The following is a 23720-nucleotide window of genomic DNA, read 5'->3' as shown; positions in this document are numbered from 1 at the left end:
CACGTTCGACGTGTTGCCTCTCTACTCGCACACTTACGAATTTACAAATGCAACAGAGAGGCAACACGTCGAACGTGGTTCGCGGTAGGCCCTCTGAATCTACCCCGTATTTAAAAATTAGTTCAAGCAATAAATAGAAGCAAATTATATATTAAGTCTTAATTATTTGAAACGGATCGCGCTACTTGTGACAAATCGTTTCATTTCAATCCTTTGAACGCCAAACTCATCGTGCGCGGCGCGTGTTCGTCAACCTGGTCGAAATGCATTCAACACGAAGGTTGATGCTTCCTCTACACTATCGGCGATGATCGTTGATAGTATCATCGTCTATCATCGTGCAAGCATCCACATGATGGGCGAATGTGTGCCAGGAGTGTCTGAGGTTTTGTGAGATGAAGGATGATAGGCTTTCCAGCACTTGCATTTGACTTAATATGGCTATCTGTATTTTACTTTATATATATTTTGTATTTGTAATTTGTATACCGTAACTAGTTTAATTATTTGGTGTATTGGCATATGCTGTGATGCCTTGTAAATATATTTAAATAAATAAAATAAAAATAAATGATCGTCTGTACAACGCAACCACCGGGCGATTCCCTTTGATGCGTGCCCTAAAAACCGACAACTCACGGGACACGGGTCACAGGCGATGATAAAGCTTGAACACGCCAAAATGTAGGCACACATTTTTGCTTATAATTTTTATCACTGGTGATCTCATTTTATTGGTTTGCTTAAATTAAAATCGCTATAGCATGAGGAACATATGATACCACAATAGTTGTCAATTCTATAATAGTACATTTCGATGCTAGTGCTACTTTACGTAGCTGTTTAGCGTGCGGAATGTTGGTTTTCGCGAACTAGTGCTTTTTACTTTTCCAATTTTTTTAAATTTATACTTGTTCCAATTCATGACTACTTATTGATGAGTGTTAATATTAGTTTCCTTTAAACGTCGTAATCAACATTAAAACCTACTGTTAATGTAAGAATACGAAAAATATACATGTTTTATAATTTAATTACTTACCTCATCACCATTATAACACGTTTATTTTTTAATATTGAATATTGAAAAACCGTTCTTAATAAGTTGTCTGAATGGAACGGAATACCTGCCGAAACGCCCTCAGAATAATGACTAAAGCAAAGAAGCCGGGCAAAAATAAAAGCTTGGTAAAAGATATCGTATTCACAACACGTTATTGCTTTTTGTCTATGAGTGAGTGAGACAACAATCCGCAAGTTCTTTTGTTTTTTTCAGTATTGTCATAAGATAAACTGAGGGAAATGTCAAATGGTCCTATGTGGTTCTATAATATAATCCAGCCAAATTAAATATATGTTCGTTATTTCACAGGTAGGTGTCAACTGTAACAACTTGACATAGTCGTATTATTTTAGTTGAAATATTTCGGGATGTTTCAGCGGTCATCTTGGTTTATTTTAATTATATTTTTGCTATTCCTGAAAGATTGTTGGAAAACGTGCTGAGTTTTTATTTGTAATGGTTTGAAGTTCCCTTTGTGATAATGTCTTGTGTGATCGAGGGCTGTAAATCGCATACAGGAAGAAAAGAAAATACGCACGAACCGATAACCTTTAATCGGTGAGTTTTGTTCAATTTTGAAGAAATTTATTTATAGGACCTGACCCTAAACATAGAAATCGATATGTTGTTTATGTAATTATTACTTGCATTCAAGTCTATATAGATTTTTGCATATATTTTCGAACTTTTCTGCTAAGTATGAAAGGTTATATTTTTGGCATAGTGATGTATCGACCTCAGATCAATAACCTATCGACATTTACAGCTATCTTATAGTTTGGCCCAGGACTGTCTCATTTGAATTGATGAGTACAGTCAAGGGCATAAATATATATACATTCCCAAAGTCTCAAAAATATGTGTACGCTCAGACAATAAAATCGTGTTCACATATTTTTAAGCCATTTGTCTGGATCGATATTTTTGCCTTCGACTGTACCTATAGTTTTCTTTGTTCTTAATTACTGACAGATTGTGTTTGCCAGACTATAGTTTAATACTAAAAACCGGTCAAGTGCGGGTCGGACGCCAAGGGGACCGTACTTTTTAGTATTTGTTGTTATAGCGGCAACAGAAATACATCATCTGTGAAAATTTCAACTGTCTAGCTATCACGGTTCATGAGATACAGCCTGGTGACAGACAGACGGATAGCGAAGTCTTAGTAATGGGGTCCCGTTTTTACCCTTTGGGTACGGAACCCTAATAAAAAAGACATTAATGATCATTGATTAATGTTCCTTTTATTAATATTGTTGGTCACAAAACTCAACTTTTTATTTCAGATTTCCAAAGGACGAGGAATAGGGGATATTACTGCAATGTTCTGCCACCAGAGTGCAGCACTAGCTTTTTTAGTGCACCGTAGAGTAACTTATTCATACTGTACATTTAACAGGTTTTTGACAAGTTTTCAGGGGACCTACCGGAAAACTCGAATCCGAAATTTCGTTATCTATCTGCCTCTTTATCGCTCGAATACGCAAGAGTGACAGAGATGTTAGATAACGAAAGTTCGATTTTCTTGTTTCGCGATACACCCTCAGATTGTGATAGTGGCGCCACCTACGACGAGTTTCGCGTAATATTCCCTATTATTAAATAAAAAAAATATATTACACGAACGTTTTTTTTTCATTTCCTATTTGGTACAGTCATCTGCAGAGAAAAGGTACCCCACGTCCATACTAATTTACAGAACTTTGTATGCAGGGGGGGTGCCTTTTCTCTGCAGCTGACTGTACATGACTAGAAATTATACATAGTCTTTTAGCATTAGAAAAAACGGTAAACCATTTCCAAGTGTCTTTTTATTGACAAGTTTTTTTATAAATATAGCAATATTTTACTTATGAAAGCAAAAGTATGTAAATGGTCGTATATTATATTTGTTGTGACTTATTTTCAAAGTGTTTTTCGATAAAACGACACGTTAAGATCGCTCGCCTTCTTTCTAATGATAAAAAAACGAGAGAACCGTCTAACTATGGTTCTGAGTGGTAGACTGCAAATGAGATAAAAGCTATATTAGGTACATGCATTAATCCTCATATCAGGCGGCTCTTTGATTCCAAGGATTGCATATTTTTTATACTTTTTAATGATTTTTAGAATATGGAAATTATAAAAAGTATAAAAGTTATGCAATCCTTGTATTCCACGCATTTCATTTCATTTCAACGAGCCGCCTGCTACAGATTTCTTGAAATTGCCGCGTTTTTTCAGGTTCAACTTTCATTAGCCAGACTATTATCAATTTGCCAATTTCGTGATTATTCTTTTGCACGGCACATAAACTTATGCATAATTTATCGATATAAAAAGTCGACACAGTTACATCCCTAGCAAATTATCAAACTTATGACACCGTACGTAAATGAGAATTAACAAGCATATATGCATCTCTTTTCGGCACATTATCTAATTCGTAGGGAAGTAAAGTACGGGTATACATATTTTCGAAGCATTTTTGCCTGACTTCTATGCTTTAGTCATTATTCTGAGGAAACGCCTGTCAAAGAAGAGGCGTGTTTTCTTTCTTTTACTACCTACTAAGAGGCGTTTTAAGTTTCCAAAGTTTTTATTTCTTACTTGTTGTTTTTATTATTTTTTTTCGCAACTGTATTAAAAAACGTCGTTCGATACACGTCCGGAAATGTCATTACTTCACGAGTACCGAGATATCTTGCCACGAGCCGAAGGCGAGACATACTTTCCGCACTAGCATCGAAATGTACTATTTTATGATAACGAGCTTTAGCCAATGACGAAGCGAAATCACTGAAGGTGCAAACCTTTGAAATTTCGATTAAGCTAAAGAAATTTGTGAAAATATTAATATACTCGTATCAAGAATCGATTAGTTTTTGTATTTTTAAATGTTGCGGAGACGTTAATGAATGGAAAGACAACCAGAAAGCAGAAAAACACAAGATTCATGTGAGAAAAAAAATGAAACTAGGAACATACAGCATTCTTACATAGAGACCGAAACCTATTTTTTATTATGTTTGAAAAAAGGTACAAATACTTATCTCAAATGTATGCACAAAAAGTGAAGTCAAGTTAGATTAAGAGCTAGCAAGACCTTATCTGCTCCCAAAATGGTGGTGCTAAATGAAATTTGTATGAAAAATGTATATAGGGTATAAAAACGTTTGATAATTTTTAACGTATTTGAACGTAAGTGTTAGACGATGGATTCTATAGAAATGCAAACTTCAAACAATAACACAGAATAAAAACTTCGACTTGTATGAGTTGCTAATACATTACAGAAGACTGCAAGATAAAAGTAATGCTAAGTATCCCCATTATTTATTGATTCAGCAAGCTACTTGTGATTGTATCCAGCGTCGCCGTTATTGATTCGCATAATGGACATTGACCATAGAAATATATGCAAGAAACATTTGTGAAAATGACTTAAACCTATTTTAAAGAAGTCACAGCTCACAGTTACTATTTTGGTAGCATTCATCGTGTTGTCACTACACTATAACTGTGGCGAAGGGGTATTAACACGATAGACACGCTGACAACGCCAAAAGGGTACTTTTGGCGGATGGTTCTAAATTCAGGCGGATGGCAATGGACTGAGTCCATATCAAGGAACATTTGAAAAAGACACCTGTTAAAGTTATATTATCCACTAATACGCAAATAACTCTGGCTTAGACTTAACATACGGTAATCATGTCGTGCAAAGTGCCACTTGTCAAATCCTGAGGTTGAAATGATATTCTAATATATTATCATGATAAAATATAATATTTTGAATGATATTCAACATATATTTCGCTCCAGTAGACCTTTGTTTTCTATTTATTTGTAATTTTATGTGCCCAAATTTTGGCGAGTTCAAGCTTTAGACGATGACTGGCGGGGATTGCCGAGTATGCCCTCTACACTATCGTGCCCGCCAGTCATCGTCTAGTCTATCATCGCCGATAGTGTAGAGGAGCCATTATACTGGGCTGTAGCCGAGCGCGTCAGTCATCGGTGGTCAAAGGAGGGTGCAGAATATTTGACATAATATTGCTGTAATTTTCAATAAGTTTGCAAGCGCAACCTGCAAGTAGCCTTAGCGTTAAGTAAGTAAGGACTTTAAGGAGTATTCACATGACGTAGACTTTCTCGACGCGTTTCATGCAGAACACCTCGTTGGTCTTCGGGCACACGATGGTGCCGTGCTCATCCATCATCTCGCGGAGAGCCTGCGAACAAATACGTTTTTCGTCAAAAAAAATGGCTGGGCCGTGTTGACCGGTTATTGAAATACCACTCTATGGTGATCGCAATAAGGTTCAAAATAAACAAACAGAAAAATAATTTAAGATTCACGTTTAAGATTCTCCAAGAACTCTACGGTTACAGAGTGCCGGCGAGTCGAACGCTATAGAACCAGTCTAAAATGTGTCATCGAGTTGAGTAGCAAAGGCGCGTTATCGGGGAGTGCATTTACACTGGTCCTTTGAGCGTTGGACTAGCCCGCGCTCTGGTGCCAATTAGAATTATACGCCAATGATTGACTCTTTTTTTGCAGGTGCGGCTTTACTTAAAGCATTAGCCGTTCGGGGCCTGTGGTAGTTGATATCGGTATTCGTGTATACAGGGGACGCCCATGCCACATGGAGGGAAAGTACCTTAAATGTTGTAGATAGAACATTTTACTGAAAGAAGACATTATTTTAATTTTAAAAACAATTTTAACTGCGTTCATAGATTTTTGAATAATTATACGTTTGAACCGGGAATCGAACCCGCTACACGAGAAAAAAATCATCCTGTAGCTTTATCATACCGATCGAAAGGGTTCATCAGAAGGATTATTTTTTGCTAAATAACATAGTGTCAGAAATAAAAGGAAGACCATGAATTTTAACATTTTTAATACAAAATTAATCAATTTATCAAATTCTCAAAATGTCTCCCCTCCTGTTGAATACAAAGTTGCACTCTTTTGATTATTTCACTCCCTGTCGCTTTTTTGATCTTGCTGTGGTGGATATTCAGAATAATACGTCTAAGTTCTGTTTGTAGCTCGTTGACACTTTCATACGTGTTCTTGTAAACTAAATTTTTTACATAACCCCATAAAAAAAAAACTAACGGGGTTAGATCTGGGGATCTTGGCGGCCATTTTGTTTGTCCATTTGTCCCGATCCAGGGACGAAAGTGTTCATTGAGATAGTCCTTTGTTCTGTGACTGTAGTGTATATAGTGTATTTACCCTCTCGCCGTAGACCTGTCCGTTGGGCAGCGCCATGGGCTGGTTGTGCTCGTTGAGCGGCTGGCGACTGAGCCGGCACAGCAGGCGCGAGTGCGACACGTGCGCGTGCGGCAGCTGGCGCGCCAGCGCGTTCAGCGGCGGCGCGCACGCCGGGCACGCCGCCACCTGCGTCGCCTCGTTGTAGCACTGAGTGCGGGGAGTTAAGGATAACGAATGGGTTCCTTCCTTATGTATATTTTCTCTTTTAGGGTTCCGTACTCAAAGGGTAAAAACGGGACCTAAGCTATTACTGAGACTCCGCCGTCTGTCTGTCTGTCCGTCTGTCACCAGGCTGTATTATGTATTATATATGAACCGCGATAGTTAGACGGTTGAAATTTTGACAGATGATGTTTTTTTAATTCCACTTATTAGAAAAGAAGTTCCGCTTGTAATATTAGTTGTAGTTTATTATGCAACACGGCCCAAGAATGACCTTACGAGTAGATTGTGTAGGGAAAGTGACGTCGACGTCCGGTTCACATTTTTTCTAAATGCAGAAATAAACTAAAAATCGGTTTTTTTGACTTTCTGTCATCTTTTTCTCGAAATGATTTTCGAACGAACACATTTTGATAATTAGAAATACTGTCAATCGGTCGGCGGTGCATTCCACGTGAATGTCCCTTACGAAACGCCGTTCTTCTAATACTTCTAAAAAGGTCGAGAAAATGATATTGGGTCTAGTAATATTTCATGACTTTGCTAACTAATTGGCGGTATATTCTCGAGCTTTACGGATTTGATTGAATTAGCTGCCATACAAGGCAAAAGCATTTCGTAAGGGACATTATCGTGTAATGCCCCTGGCGTTGCGTTGTATGTTGTATGTTGTATGAAGGCGTCTGTATAGTATAGTATAGTATAGTATAGTAAAGGATATGGCGTGTTGAGCGCGTGCAGGCCGAGCTGCAGCGCGACGGGCAGGGCGGGCAGACGCGCGGGGTGCAGCAGGCGCGCGTGCTCGCCGCGGAACTGCCGCTCCAGCGCCGTCCAGCGCGTCGAGCACAGCAGCGACCGGTACGGCTCCACCTCTGCACGTTATCAATATCACTGCAGTACAGTACTGCTACAAGACACTACATGTCGCCACCGACTCTAACTCTAAGGCCGCTTCCCCACTCGGCGGCGCGGTATCGGTGCAGTGCGCAGTGTTTCTTCCTGATCGGCGCGCCCGCGACTCCGCGCCGATCGGGAAGAAACACTACGTACTGCACCGATACCGCGCCGCCGAGTGAAGAAGCGGCCTAATGCTCAACAATTTTCAGCTAATATTATAACACAGATTTAAGGCGGTTCCCTGAGCCAGAAGGCGAAAATACTATAAACAAAAAAAGAAGAAAAAACAATCTTAACATAAATAGTAATTTCATAGCTTTAGAAATTCGATATTGTACGGTAACGTTTTTAAAATAAATAAAAACCGACAAAATCGATCAAAATTGACACTTGGCGCGTATGTTCTTTCCCGTTCTTTCTTGCGAAATGTGACAAAGACAGCGGCAAACCGATGGAAAGGCCTTAAACTAACATCATTTTGACTCATAATTTAAACGGGACAAAACAAAATCAAAGTAAAAATAAATAAAATAATAAATAAATAAATATTATGGGACTTCTTACACGGATCAACCTGGCACCAAACTAAACAAAGCTTGTACTATGGGTGCTAGGCGACGATCTTCTCTTCTACCTGGCGTTATCCCGGCTTTTGCCGGGGTCCGCTTTCCTACTAGCCTTTCTCCACTTTGCGCGATCCTGGGCGTCCTCTCGTGTGAGCCGGTTTACGCTCATATTGGCTTTCACGACATGCTAGGCGACGATATACATACTTATATACATAGAAAACACCCATGACTCAGGAACGATTCCCTATTGTGTTGCAGAAAGTTTTTTGACATATTTTTATATTGCATAATGTTACTTAGTTTAGCAGAATTTCCTTTCGCATACTGCTTTTCGCATTATATTACTTTGCAGAATTTCTTTTTGCATATTATTTGGCAGAAAACCCTAACCGAACCCAATTAAAAAATTCTGCCAAATGAATATTATGCGAAATTACTATTATGGCAAGTATATGTTTATGCGAAAGTATCATTCGACTAAAAGTTTTCTGCGATACGTGTTATGCTAAATGTATTTCTGACAAATAATATTCTGCCAGATGAGGGGAACCCCAGGAACAAATACTTGTGTTCATCATACAAATAAATGCCCTTCCCGAGATTCGAACCCAGGACTATCGGCTTCACAGGCGGGGTCCCTACCCACTAGGCCGGACCAATTGTCGAAAAGTAAATGTATAAAAGTAAATGCATGTGATGCGAGAACCTTTGCCTCAGTTTCGAGAGCTGCATTGTATGAAATTTGGCGCTTATCATACACCAGGTTGACAGGCACGCAACCGCAAGCCGCCCTTAGTATGGCGACCCCTGATAAACACTACCTATACCTATATAAACCAGACGAAACGTTTATACGCCTATGGGGAACAGGAATCATTATCGTATGTGATTAATTTCATTTTTGTTACAAGCTTTTATCGCTGACTGTACTTTTCTTTCACTTTCTGATCCCACATTGGCTGTTATATAACATTATATTAATAACATCGTGTGACAAGGACAGCATGATAGTATTTTAATATGTTGTCCCTGTCGCACAATGTTGTATAACACACCATATTATAACAGCCAGTGTGGAACCACCATTAGGTTAACCGCGATTAGAGTTGTGCCGTTCCCGGTAACATTCCCCATTTTGTATGGGGAATGTTACCGAGCGAGAAATTTCCCCATACAAAATGGGGAATGTTACCGGGAACGGCACAACTCTAACCGCGATAACTATCCATGAAATTGTACGGATAATTTACATTTAGTTAAATGTAATCAAATATTATGTACCTAATCTTGACGTGTAAACAATTACCTTTATCAATAAATTATGGATATAAAATAACACTAACCTGTGTCCTTGGGGAAAGCCAGCTCGCCCATACAATGTTGTATGTCCTGGAGTTATCCCTCTTCATACTGGGAGACTTCTTGGCGTACTTCACTTCAAGACGATCAATTATGAACTAAGTAATAGTAACACACCTGTGTCCTTGGGGAAAGCCAGCATGCCCATACAATGTTGTATGTCCTGAAGTTGTCCCTCTTCGTATTGGGAGAGGTGTTTCTTGGCGTACTTCACGGCTTCTAAGCGGCGGTCGGCGCGTACGAGCTCTATGAATTCCTAAAAAAACATAATAATGAATTAACATATGAAATCTTTATGGCGATAGGCATGATGACAGCAACGAAAAAATCATAAAAATAATAGTTTCGAAAAAACATATATGTTAATATGCTTCTAAAAGTAAAAAACCGGCCAAGTGCGAGTCGGACTCGCGCACCGAGGATTCCGTACATTACACAATTTAAACAATGTATTTTTATGTGAAACGTGAGTGAAAGGTAAATTGCGGTTTACGATTTATGACATATTAAAAAAAACTACTTACTAAATCTCGTTCAAACCAATTTTCGGTGGAAGTTTATATTTTTTTAGTTTTATCATTCTCTTATTTTAGAAGTTAGAGGGGGGGAGGGGGGGGGGGGACCCACACACATTTTACCATTTTGGAAGTGTCTCTTGCGCAACCTATTCAGTTTAGAAAAAAATTATATTTGAAACCTCAATATCATTTTTGAAGACCTATCCATAGATACCCCACACATATGGGTTTGATGAAAAAAAAATTTTTGAGTTTCAGTTCTAAGTATGGGGAACCCCCAAAATTTATTGTTTTTTTTTTTCTTTTTTTGAGTGAAAATCTTAATGCGGTTCACAGAATACATCTACTTACCTTACTTCTTATAGTTTCGGAAAAAAGTGGGTGTGATATACGGACGGACAGACAGACATGACGAATCCATAAGGGTTCCGTTTTTTGCCATTTGGCTACGGAACCCTAAAAATGGCCCGATTTAGAAAATAAAAGTGCAAAATTCTCCAAACGGCCATTTTGACTGAAATATCAATCAGAAGCGAGCCAAACCGTGACGTTATCACTTCATGACATATTTCTTTGAGCAGCTTAGATAACCTTATTGACTTTAATCCATAAGTCCTCACCAAAGAGTTTGCATGTTAAATATTTATTTGTTATTTTTTAATTAAAATGCCAAATAATACGATATTTCACTTAATAAAAAACGTCTCGATTTACCTTTGTAGAACTCGGGATAAACAGCGGTTTCTTAGATCGCTACTTTCGCTACGATAGATGTAGAAGTCTATGAACGCCGTTTTAAATTTTCAATGCCGCCATTTTGTTTCAGTGTGATCGAGATGGCGTCGTTACACACTAAAAATGGCGGCATCTAGATGATATTCACCTGCAGTCGTATCTTGAACTCGATGGTGGAGCCGAGTTTGCGCAGTTTAGACTTGTTGTCAGCGCACCATTGCAGAACTCGCGCGGTACGGCGGTTCCTTAGCTCGGCCTCCACTTCAGCCGCCGCACAGTAGATATCTGTAACGTAATTATTTATTTAACGATTTTAATTTAGTAGTCACCAAACTTTTGCCCCGAGTACCAGGTCTTCAGCTCTCCCGCTGCTTTTCGCTGACAGTAGCCTTAGCATAAGAGCACCGCGACAGTATCTCGCGCGGGAGATTTTGTCACCGCGCTCTAGTGCTGCCTACAGGAAAGCCAAGGGCCACAGAGCCTCTAGCGCACTTTTAAAATTGAATTCTATTGAGTATATAGTGTGTGTATACTTACCGACGTTGGTGAGGTCGCGCAGGTCGCGCGCGTCGGCCAGCTTGGCCGCGGCGCCGTAGTAGCCGCTGCGGAGGCAGTAGTCCACCAGCATGCGCTCCAAGCGGGTGCGGCGCCATTGGTTCACTGTCGTCTGGAATAGTACATTGTTGCCGAGGGATGGAAAGAAAGGTGTTTTTCTGACAAGGTACCTAGACGCCAGGCCGAGGCTTGCCATGTATCCACCGCGGTAAATATAGTGGTTTTCTCAAACATACATATCATAAGGAAATACTGAAATATATATTTGGAAAATGTGGCATACGTTACGTATTACGTACACGTTCGTCCGCGTAGTTGCGCGCACCGCGCCCCCGGGCCCCCGCAGCGGCTCCGCGCGCCCGGCGCCGCGCAGCGAACAGAAATGGAATTTGTATCGGTTATTTTACTCCTTGGAGTAAAATGAATCATACGAATTTCATTTTTGTCCGCTCCGTCCCCGCCGGGCGCGCGGGGGCCGTGCGTTGTCGCTGGGATAAAAATTAGCACTTTACGTTTTTGATTTACGAACAAAATGCGAACATTTCCGTGCATGTTTGAGAAAAGATTTTTTTATTTTAAAGACAGCAGTTTGACGGCTGGACAGAAGTAAACGTAAAGCCGATTTCGCACGAGTAGCTAGATCAGGATCAGGTCTTCAAACGTTTTTTCCGCGTAGCAATATTTCCAGTCGCATTTGTCCCCATATTGCTTTTGTAAACAGTATGAATAAGTAATAGTATTATCATACAGAACGGCCACGCACCGCCCCGCCCCGACTCGAGTTACCTCGCCCCGCGACACTAGATTGACGGACGTTTGCCGGTACTATTTTTAAACAACTTACTCACACTATGACGCATGACGCGTGTACAGACGTGCCGTTCACACATAGAAACGAAAGTGATTTTTGATGTATAGCGTGTCCGCCCTGTGGTATCGTTACTTAAGACCGGTCGCACCAAACATTTAAACATTCGCTAAGTTTTTGATTTGATTTTGATTTGATTGATCAGTCCACCAAGTGTTTAGAGTAACTGGCCCTTAGTTTCTACTTGATACAGCAAAATGTAGGGTGTAAAGAACAGGTTTATTTCCTGTCACCTCAAATACAAAAATTACCATCTTATAGGTAAATTTAATAAAATATGATAGTTATTTCTCTGGTTACGAATTCTTCAGAATAATTAAAAACAGATATGGAAAATTGAACAGAAAAATGTAATGTTACTCACTCGCACTTGGGGCGTGCTGGGCTCGTTGAGCGAGACAGCCTGCTCCTTGATATGCTCCAGCCTCTTTTTGCACACCAGCGCCACCTGCAACTCCTCGCTGATGGCTTCAGATGCCTTACGCTTCATTGCTGTGAGTTTCTCCACCTAAAACAACAAAATGTGTATTAATTAGAACTTTTAAGGCAAAATGGACGATATTTGGTGGAAATATAAAAATGCCTGGTAAGTATAATGTTAAATATAGCTTCTATAAAAATTAATTATGTTGTCTCGACCCTCAAGTCAGGTTAATAACTTCATAATTATTACTTTCTTTTATCTTTAGTTAATTAGCCTAGTAAAATAAACATGAATGTCAAATGAAACAATTACAGTTTTTAGATACTAGCCAGTACTAGGGTTATAGTGTGCCAGATACCGTTCAGTGCCAGTTTCTGTCCACTTGACGGAGTTGCCACAAATAATTGCGTATAATTTGAATATAAACCTACCTTACAGCACAATTTTAATTGCTCCGCTCTGCTTTAGTTGCTTAACTTTTATTTTAGTACCTATTTCTATTTTTTTAAGCTACTGAAATCTGATTAATTAGTTGACCAGTAGTGCGATTTTTTTTCGCATTTCAAAGTTGGCATCTCCTATAAGTGGACGAAATCTGAATGACCACCCCTGTTCAATTTTTTAAGCAGTTGACCTGCATGTAAAAACAATGCATATACCTATAGTTTGTCAAAGGACTGTCTCATTTCAAACATAGACAGAGATAATCATACTATCTTTGTCTTACACTAGTACTGGCACCCAAAAGAAAAGGATGAGTATAGTTTTTTTTTGTTCTTATTTACTGACAATTTGGTTTGACCAACTATAAATGTAGTTTTCCTATCTTAATTTCAGCATGCAGGCAGACATCTGCTGATTTATTTTATAAATGATATACCCCCTTATTCATAAAACTTTACAGGCTCAATTTGGTTAATTTATGTTTAATAGATAGATAGATAAACTGTTTATTTGCTTGCCACAATACACACAAAATATTCAAATAACAAAAATGACATAGGTACACAGAACAATCCAGAAAAAAATAGAAATTACAACAACAAATAAAGAGTCACACAGATTTTTACATAATAGAGAAAAAGGAAAAAATACCATTTTATACAAATAAAAATCCTGTGTGCGTCGCAGCAAAACAAAAAGGTTCTGGCTCTGTATTACACTTCACCCATTAGGAAAAGCACTGATTTTCTGCCAGGACCAGATCACATCAACAAAAAACAGACAGTGGAAAATAATGAAATATTCGAAAGTTAGTACTTACCTAATTAATTATTAATAAATAACTAGTGACACGGTTTAAACTATAGAGACATATAATGCTTGCACATAGTTGTGACATAGAAGTGTCAGTGTGGTTAGCATGTATGTAGTGTCAAATGTGATTTAGAGAAAATCTTTATTTTTAAGCCGGATTACTAAGACTAAATTCGGTAATCAGCAACCAGGTAACCGTGAGGAATTCCCAAACTTTGCTTCTCTAATTTGCTTTGCACCATTCGTCGCGGCGTCGGGTTCTTACAAATACATAAGTCAAAATGACAGATAAAGACAAACGATTAATAGCTAATTCAGGCCAGTAACGCGTTTATGAATAACGCCATATGGCCTCTGCCAAAATGCAAGCAGACAAAGAATACACATGATGAGAAAGAATTAAAAGATATCAATAACATTTAGTTTTTTGGATCTGAAAAATTAAGGCTTTTCTATTCTACACATGGCAGATTTAAAGATTACCACTGTATTATGTGAGTAAAAATATAATGGTTTACAAACCATGCCTCCTAGGAGTACATCAATCTCTCCAGCAGTGCTCGGAGCTTTGGCAGCAGTCTCCAGCTCCCCGGCTGCAGCACCAACCTGTCTTGCTTCAACATCCAGCACCCGTTGGGCATTGCGGTAGCGCTTGTTGAACACTTCATATGGCACCTAGAATATTTACATTTGCATTTTACAGTGGTGTAACTATAGGGTGGCAAAGTGAGCAAAATGCCATGTGCGCCTGATCTGAAAGAGGCTCCAATTTCACCAAGAAGTAGGGAGCAGAGGTCCCTATTGTCTCAAATATCCATTTAGCAACTCCACTAGTATTTTATAATTTACAACATACAATAGTATTATAATGGGAATTATGAAAAAAACACTTATTTGTTTTATGTATACGTATACGAGGTATAAAATACTCATCAAATCAACATTAATATTTTTTAAGCGTGAAGCCAGCAAAAATGAATCCTTTCGAATACAAGGACTCCAGGATAATTCAGTGTTTATATCCATGTGATGGACAAGAAAGTGTTAATATTATTTTATAAATACGTGTGCAAGCAGATTGTAGAATTTTAAGAGCACAAAGCACTACTTTGCTTACCTTTAATGTAGCATGCTCCAAAGATTTTAATTCGTTCATCATGTTCTAACTTTCGTTTTTAAACTCTAACAATAATAAAGACGTCTGCTGAGGCTTTTCAGGGCTTCCTTTGCGAAACTGCTGTAAAGGAAAACAAAACTCAGCTGATTCAAAGATGCTTATTACCAGCCCAGTAAATATGGCAACTCACTTACGGAAAAGCTTGGTAGATATATGAGCTACGTAAAATAGTGTAATGTTAATGTTAATACACAAAATTATTATATTCTTCGAATCTGCGCCGTAATTAGGGCAAAAAAGTGAATTTTATGCAAATGAAAAGCTTTATTCTATGGGCTATGGGTGTTCTTTTTTTTTTATTTGATTGACCCAGATTAAAATAAATGTTAACAGCCAAATGAATGTCGATATGTATACTAAGGTTTTTACCAAAAAATACTTTAAGCAAAAAACAATATTTTATGATTTGGTTTCAAGCAGACATTTATTAAAATTGTCCTTTATATCTCAGTCTTCATGAACATTGAGTGAGAAGTACAAGAAATATTTTAAAAACATTTAACTATTTACGAAAAATAACTTAAAAGATCAAAAACATATCATAATATATTTTTTAAGAAAATTAACCATATTTTTAAAATTGAAATTAAAGTTTTTCGTGCTTAAAGAGAATCGATAAACTGGCATCACTAAAAACGTTGTATGCGTGAATTGGATTCGAGCATCGTCGTTTCATAGCGCCGACGCGCGTCACTTTCGTTACGCAAATCCGCCATTTTGTACGTCGCTGGCGGTGGTTGAGGGTTTATTTTCTCTGTTAAGTGGTTATTGCTACGAAAAACTGTAAAACTTTGTTAAATATTATTTTGCATACACACCACCGACATAACAAACTATACTGTGTAATATAGTTGCATATATTGTAAGTGCTATCGTGATTTGTGTGTGCCCTATAATTGGAGCGCGTGGCTGGTGACTCTTTGTTGTTGGATTCGGCGTATTTACGGTAAGTTTGCTGTTAAATTTGTATTAAAACTGTAGTTTTTGTCAATATGATTAGTTATGTGAAGTTTTTGTGTTGTTAGATGCAATAGTTTTAGCGTAAATCGTGAAGTAAATGTGGTAGCGTCATCGACGCGGTGCGAGGTTTGGCGCGGCGCGGACTCCGAGATTGATGGTGTTCGGCCCCGGCTGGCGGCCGACATTGTGCCCGCCTGCGACTGCGACGCCGCCGCGTCACAGCCTCGGGCGCGTATCAAACGTGTCGCTCGTGAATTGAGTTTATCGAGACGTCGCTTGGCGTCGAGCACGCGGTCGCGATCGGCTCATAATTGTTACGCTGACCTAGTCCGTCATTAAACTTCGTGTAGTGAATGTACATAAGTTAATGTTGATCATATAGTGAGTTACCGTAAAACCTTGTTTAAGTTAGTGTGGTTAAAATTATGCATTTGGATTCCTACTCCCAAGGTTTAGTCTAAAGGTAAGTCATTATGAAAGTTTAAAATAAAATGTCGAGATAATTTATTCCATAACTTCAAAGCTGCTGTAAAACCAATTTTCTCTACCAGACTCAGACTAACTGGCTTGTTGAAATTCTTGCAAAAACTCAAGGAAACATCTGTTTCTGAACTGTATCTAAGTACATATTAGACATTCTGTTGACCAAGTTTAACTTTTAATACCAAAGAGGTCAGTTCTTTTCTATTGATTCCTTTTTCAAGTTTTATCAATGAAGCTCTTTAATTCAGTTTAATGAGAAAGGTGGCATTACAGGTTAGAAAGGTCTTAACATGTCTGCCTCATTTATCCTGTTGTATTAGTAAAGAATGTTATTTATTCCGCACACAGTTTCTGTTATTAAAAATTATTTGAAATGTATTAGTAATTCACAGGGAATGTTTCATAGATAACAGATAGAGGGAAATACCCACACACAACTAAGTTTCTTTTCAAATTGTTTTCCAAACAGGATACATAATATTTCTAAAATATCAGATAAAGTAGTCTTCCATTGTTCTGTCCCCCACATAAGTTAAATTAGTGCAGACTTCTTGCTCAACTAACTTTGAATTGGGTAGAAACTTTCAATGGATTTCATTTGAAACTTTGCCTTTCATTATTACCTATTTAGCTTTGGTATTTGTTTAAGGTTTTACTGTTGTTGAAATTCTTTCGAAGTTTCTTTAATTTGTTCTGCAGAGTTTCTTATGAAAGTGGTATTCAAAGGCTCTAATCGTCTGAAAAGGTAAAGTTATGATAAAATGTAAATTAAATTTCTTGATGCTAAAGAATTATTATGGTTTCTCAAAAGCATTATTGCCACTTGGAAATTCTTTAGTATTTTCCTTGTAACAAAGTTATGAAATTACAATTGAATTCTGTATAGAATTATGATGCCAAAAAGTAATTTATCTCATCCCAAACTTTTCAATCTGGAAGAATGCAGCTAACACCTATGTGTTTCAAATAAATATGTTGTTTTAATTGTATCTAAGTGTAAAAAATCTATCATTTTGTAGTGTTTGCCTATTCACCTTCTTACTCTTCTTAGTATAGTTTCTCATAATTATTTCCTTGGATAGATTGATTGTTGGTGTAGTCATAGGACAAACAATAAACTATCTACAATGGTTTTTTATACATACTTTAAATTACTGAGATTCCTGTGTCATGTCATTTGAAATATATAACAAGCCTTTATGTCAGCTTGTTGTTATGTTTGTAATTAGAGTTAAGCGAGGTTTAGACTAGCAAGAACTTGCATGCAATCTACGTTAGATTGCTGACTACTAAGGTTAACTGCATACAAAATGTTTATCAAATACCGCAATGTATTGAGAATTGCATGCAAGTTCTTGCTAGTATAAAGTTATAAACCTCGCTTTAGACAGAAACAAGTCTGCAACGATTTTGACAGCACACACAGTGCAAGTTTTCTTTTGAATGTCAGACTTCTATGAAATTATGACGTATAAATAACGCTTGCTCTGCGTGTACTATCAAAATCATTGCAAACTTCTCTTGGTTTCACTCTAGTAATTAAGTATTATTGTGTAAGGCCAGGATTACACTTGTAATTTTTACTTACGTAAGTAGGGACAAAGCTATTTGCTAGAATGAGATAACGATATTCATATCTCATTCTATAGTATAGCTGTGTCCCTACTTACGTAAGTAAAACTTACAAGTGTAATCCTGGCCTAAGAATAATCAACATGTTTGTTTTTTTCTGACAGTGTTTTGTTTTGTTTCACTATACTTCCCTACATACTACAGTTTACATAATATTATTGTTCTTTGTTGTAAATCTTTCCTAACTTCTCATTTTAAAAATCCCCTGACCAAGTTATTTTCATAAAATACTCAGTGTTGGCCGAAACGTTAATGCAATTAACCATTAACCAGTATAAATTAAACCGTAAATTGTAAGCATCCGTTACGGCTTACAGTTCAATTTGTACTGGTTGTTAATTGCAATTAACGTTCGGCCAACACTGCTTAATACCAGTAAATAAAATATAGTAGCCTTCCTTCTTCCTCGCGTTATCCCGGCATTTTACCACGGCTCCTGGGAGCCTGGGGTCCGCTTGACAACTAATCCTAAGAATTGACGTAGGCACTAGTTTTTACGAAAGCAACTGCCATCTGACCTTTCAACCCGGAGGGGGAACTAGGCCTTGTTAGGATCAGTCCGGTTTCCTCACGATGTTTTCCTTCACCGAAAAGCGACTGGTAAATATCAAATGATATTTCGTACATAAGTTCCGAAAAACTCATTGGTACGAGCCGGGGTTTGAACCCGCGACCTCCGGATTGAAAGTCGCACGCTCTTACCGCTAGGCCACCAGCGCTTAAAATAAAATAAAAAATATAGTAGCAAAAGCAAGAAACTATTTCTACTTAGAAGAAACACGTCTTGTGTGTGTGTAGCTGTTTTACACCGCATTTTTCGTTCACACACCCAGTTGAGCATTAAGGGGGCTACACAAGTATTTATGTAATACAAGCAATCATTAATAGCTACAAAAACTAGAAAACGACTTTTTTACTTTGGCATTGTTTTTTCAGAAATAGGTAACATCCTAATGTAAAACCACAGAATAACTAATAGTACTACCGTACAGAAAATTCACTCCTTCACAAAAGCCAGATTTAGGTACAAAATTATACCTACACTCGCCGCCTGCAAGCAAAATTGAAACTTATAACCGCGCACGAACCGTGAATCTTCTTTGCGCGCCGCAGTTTTATGACCGAGCTGCGAGTGTCGGCACGGGGTTGTCACTTGACAAGTTTTTGTACCTATACCTACTGATTTATTATTTTTAAGATAAATATGTAGGAATTACAAACGTAAACATAAAATTTTTAGCCGGAGATAGTATGTCTGATTCTCACGGAAGTAGGTATGCCACAGAAGTACTTATTCCTTTGAAAATATAGTCCGGAATTTAAAAAAAAAATTTTTTCTGCTTCCTTGTTCTTCCGTTTATTCAGACATCCGTAAACAGAACATTATCTTTTATACAGATTAGATCGCGATTTAGGTTTCGAAACCATTGCGTATTTTCAATTTTGCGCGAGCGGCAGCCCACTGCCATACACCTGCCCGGGCGGTGCGCCGGCCAAATATACCTAAACTGCGCAGTGACACCCCCCTGGTAAAACTATTTCAATTAGTATCAACCCTAACTGGCTTCGCACGGGTAAACCTTAACAAATTATACACTTAAACCTTCCTCAAGAATCACTATTCACTATTGATAGGTGAAAACCGCATGAAAATCCGTTCAGTAGTTTTTGAGTATATCGCGAACAGACAGACGCGTCGGAGGAGTGTGTTTTATAAGATGTAGTTGATATAACACCAGTGGTTCTCAAACTTTTTTTTCCAATGGAACCCTTTTGGAAAGTAAAATATTTGATGGAGCCCCAAATAAAAACAAGTGCGAGTCGGACTCGCCGACCGAGGGTTCCGTACTTTTTAGTATTTGTTGTAGCGGCAACAAATACATCATCTGTGAAAATTTCAACTGTCTAGCTATCACGGTTCATGAGATACAGCCTGGTGACAGACAGATGGACAGCGGAGTCTTAGTAATAGGGTCCCGTGTTTACCCTTTGGGTATGGAACCCTAAAAAATCGTTTGACAAATTAGCTCTGGACCAGACAGACATAGACAGTTCTCCGGTTATTGATTGATTTCGCTTTTTCTCGCGGAGCACACTGAGAATGGCTGCCTTACACGATTTAAAACTGAGTAGATAAAATCGAAGATGCCCATGATAACACTACACAGGACAATAAATTATTCATAAGATCAACCAGATGGTCTTTAGAAATAGTTACCGAATAGGTTCTGAATTTGTTACTGTCGACAAGCTGCTCATTTTGGACGCCTATTAAAAATAAACATATCATACATGCTAAATAAGTTCTCTATAACAATAAGCGAAATAAAATTACTTACTCTAACAAATTTTAATTATGATGAAACTCCGAAACAATCCACAAATTGCTTACTGAATATTCATGAAATGTCCATCATCCGAGTTTCCACGAGTTATCCCAGAACGTCAATTTTCCATATGGCCTCCATTCTTAACATTTTCGTCACGGAATTCTGGCCGACTTTCTTAGAATTCTAATGTACGTAATACCTACCCTAATAAATCTAATAATATCGGTACCTAATATACCTACCTAGGGTTGCCGTGGACTATTTTATTAAATATCAAGTGTGTTAAATCATCGTTTATTAATAATCAGTACTTTTGACGACAAAATAGCTGAAGTCTAGAACAACAAATAAATAATTCAAATAATAAATGTGGTCAACAATTGTTAGAATGTTTTCTACCAACTTTGAAAGTCACAGCGTTTAATAAGCTTTCCATTGTACCTAGTCCACTTATACATATCCTTATTAATATTACAAATGTGAAAGCAAATGACACAAAAACTTGCATAAGGACAAACTGTGGGTGAAATCGGGATAACAGTTACTACGGGAGTTTTAAAACTTAACAGGGTTGGGATGGGGGCTGGGGGAGTAAAATCAATTTCTTTTTTTTTTTTTTTTAATAAATATTATAGGACATTCTTACACAGATTGACTAAGTCCCACGGTAAGCCCAAGGAGGCTTGTGTTATGGGCACTCAGACAACGATATATATAATATATAAATACTTAAATACATAGAAAACACCCATGACTCAGGAGCAAATATCTGTGCTCATCACACAAATAAATGCCCTTACCGGGATTCGAACCCAGGACCATCGGCTTCACAGGCAGGGTCACTACCCACTAGGCCAGACCGGTCGTAAATAATAATAATAAATATGTACATTTATTTCCTCCACCTTACAGAAAACCGCAGCCAAATAACACTAGACCGTATTTATAGTGTTGTGTTCCTGCCGGTGAGTAAGGTTGCCAGAGCTCAACGAGGGTGCGGGATGCTATGGTCGGCAACGCGCATGTAACACCTCTGGAGTTGCAGGCGTCCATAGGCTACGGGGACCGCTTACCAACAGGCAGACCGTATGCTTGTTTGCCACCGACGTAGTATAAAAAAATATATAGCCGACGTTGCGGGCAGAAGCTAGCAAGATCACCAATCTTGACAATTTCATTTGCATCAGGAAAAATCCGAACGTCCGATTACCCTAGCGACACGGCAACACATTTTGCCAACTAGGAGGAAACAATATAACTATAGTCATGTTACGTGACGTGTGTATACTGTATAGTAACTGTACGGCTATATGTGCAAGATAGCGTGTGTCGTAAACAAAGACGCCGAGTTGCGCTTCGTTCGTCCATAGAGCAACTGATACTAGAGCGTTACTGTCATAGTAAATTTTGTAACCCCAGTAAATTCACTGCCATCTGTCGACACACTTTAAAACTAAAAATGAAGATTTATAAAAATACGATAGAATGTATTTAAATATAGATAAATGATTTTTTTTATTTGCATTAATTATTTTCATGATTTAGACCCATGTTCTTTCACTGATATGCGTTAAAATTGTTAAATAACAAACGAAACCGTCAACGCCATCTATACGACTGTAGGCCAAAACTAGTAGCGCCCTCTGAGCGAGAATCAAATTTTCTTGATTTTCGAGACACGTTTTTTCCTTAGACTATTCATCTATTACGGAGTTATATCTATCTTTGGTTCGTCTCGCCTCGACCTGTCTTCCTATACGTATAATGCCGCAGACTTGCCCGTTAGATGAAGCAATTATTTATTCACGAAGGCACATTCCTACTTTGTATATTTACACGCTAAGCGCTACGAGCGTAGACGATTGCGTGTTTTATCGCCTTTGTAGCGATAAGCGCCTGTCGGGTCGCTGGCAGTGAATGTGCTCATGGCGTTAATACATCAACGACTGTCAATTCCAGAAAGCCATTTAAATTCGTTAGTCCTTATTAAAGAGCGGGCATTTCCGAGTTATGTCAATAATTTTTTGCGACAGTATCTCGCGCGCGAAGTAGATATGGTCCAGAGTTAGCTTAGACGGATTCTATTCATCTTTTTGTAACAGACAGGTAGTCTAGGCTTGGAGTAGGCCTTGTTTTACGTTCCCTTCGGTAGGAGCGCTAGGATACTTCAAAACGCAGAAACACATATCCTTTTGAAAGAAGTCATGCGCGCGATGTGAGACGAATTGTGCTTACCACCCATAACTTTTTCTTATGCTTATTATGTATGAGTGCTTAACTCCTCAGGTTGAGAGTGAATAAAAAAGGAAACAAGAGTTCCAGTGATAAACATGAGTTATTGTGGTAAAAAAATAATGGCGGAGTAGAATACAACTAAAATACGTTCGAATGCGCCCTTGGCGAGAGCCTGTCTGCGTGTAAAATGTATTATGCAAAATCTACAGGCAGTGGTCTATGCTACGAAGTCGGGAAGTATAGGCACTTGCAGATATATAGAAAGCGGTGTAGCTTGGACCGCGTTGCGTCGTGTAGGGTCATAGGGTGTTCAACGCCTTACAGACTACCTAAATAATGTATGTGATCTTTAACTGCGTAGGTTATTATAGTAGATTGTACACCAAGGGGATAAAGCACTGTTTTATGTCACGGGCGCGACATTTATAAGTTCCTGCGCACATGAATGAGGCAGCAGTTGTTCAAATAAACACCGTTAAGCCTGTCTGCAATCATGGTCAGGATGCTGTTGGAGCTAGCCCGGACTCTGCGCACCAGGGAGGTTGCTCTCTTGCGCATAGTGGTGTAGAAGCAGTCCACCCGCGCCTCCGCGAACATCCCTGACGCGCTACAGAACCTAGGCAGCCCCATCAGTAGCCTATACGCGTTATTATATTCAAAGATAGATATAACTCCTTAATAGATGGATACAGTCTAAGGAAAAAACGTGCCTCGAAAATCAAGAAAATTTGATTCTCGTTCAGAGGGCGCTACTAGCTTTGGCCTACTGTCGTATAGATGGCGTTGACGGTTTCGTTTGTTATTTAACAATTTTAACGCATATCAGTGAAAGAACATGGGCCAAAATCATAAAAATAATTAATGCAAATAAAAAAAATCATTTATCCATATTTAAATACATTTTATCGTATTTTTATAAATCTTCATTTTTAGTTTTAAAGTGTGTCGACAGATGGCAGTGAATTTACTGGGGTTACAAAATTTATTATGACAATACCGCTCTAGTATAAGTTACTCTGTTATATTGAACGCGCAGAGCGTTGTACCGTTTACGCGTATAGTCTGCCCACAAACTGCTGGTGTAGAAGCAAGTACAATAGGCTCTAAAGAGACTGAGCTTTACCTCCCTCGAGCAGTGAGCAAATCTGCGGGCTATCATATTCGCTCTGACGGACAACGCTCTGCGCTCGCGCTCAATGTCGTCGTCGTCTTTTAGGTCGGATG

General features: G+C 38.4%; 2 protein-coding genes across 5 annotated transcripts in view; one reads left to right on the top strand and one right to left on the bottom strand.

The window, feature by feature from the left end:
• Positions 1 to 3781: 3781 nt before the first annotated feature.
• LOC134750525 (E3 ubiquitin-protein transferase MAEA) lies at positions 3782 to 15150 on the bottom strand. 3 transcript variants are annotated; one of them, XM_063685720.1, is made up of 10 exons: positions 14987 to 15150; positions 14797 to 14916; positions 14202 to 14354; positions 12363 to 12506; positions 11113 to 11242; positions 10724 to 10860; positions 9440 to 9578; positions 7220 to 7369; positions 6297 to 6487; positions 3782 to 5280 (listed from the first exon to the last, which is right to left on the bottom strand). In XM_063685720.1, exons 2-10 carry the CDS (start codon positions 14836 to 14838, stop codon positions 5182 to 5184), a joined length of 1185 nt encoding a protein of 394 aa, XP_063541790.1. In that variant the 5' UTR covers positions 14839 to 14916; positions 14987 to 15150; the 3' UTR covers positions 3782 to 5181. The 3 variants fall into 3 exon arrangements, with proteins under 3 accessions (XP_063541790.1, XP_063541791.1, XP_063541789.1); XM_063685721.1 differs by having other exon boundaries at positions 14991 to 15150; XM_063685719.1 differs by having other exon boundaries at positions 3783 to 5280; positions 14797 to 15150.
• A 379-nt stretch (positions 15151 to 15529) lies between these two features.
• Positions 15530 to 23720, top strand: part of LOC134750515 (C-terminal-binding protein) — a 114023-nt gene continuing 105832 nt past the window's right edge. For both annotated transcript variants that reach the window (XM_063685703.1, XM_063685701.1), the window contains exon 1: positions 15530 to 15802. The gene's annotated coding sequence lies outside the window, so the exon portion shown is untranslated. The remainder of the gene's footprint in view (positions 15803 to 23720) is intronic.

The sequence above is a fragment of the Cydia strobilella genome, chromosome 20 (genome assembly GCF_947568885.1).
Source record: "Cydia strobilella chromosome 20, ilCydStro3.1, whole genome shotgun sequence".
Lineage (NCBI taxonomy): Eukaryota > Metazoa > Arthropoda > Insecta > Lepidoptera > Tortricidae > Cydia > Cydia strobilella.
This window is presented reverse-complemented; position numbering and strand designations above follow the sequence as displayed.

Excerpts from the sequence above, each read along its gene's own strand:
- LOC134750525 (XM_063685720.1), bottom strand. The coding sequence starts at position 14,838 with ATGATGAACGAATTAAAATCTTTGGAGCATGCTACATTAAAG. Across the intron at positions 12,507-14,201 it reads ATGTACTCCTAGGAGGCATG|GTGGAGAAACTCACAGCAAT; the intron begins GTTTGTAAACCA and ends TTGTTGTTTTAG. Across the intron at positions 7,370-9,439 it reads GGCTTTCCCCAAGGACACAG|AGGTGGAGCCGTACCGGTCG; the intron begins GTGTGTTACTAT and ends GATAACGTGCAG.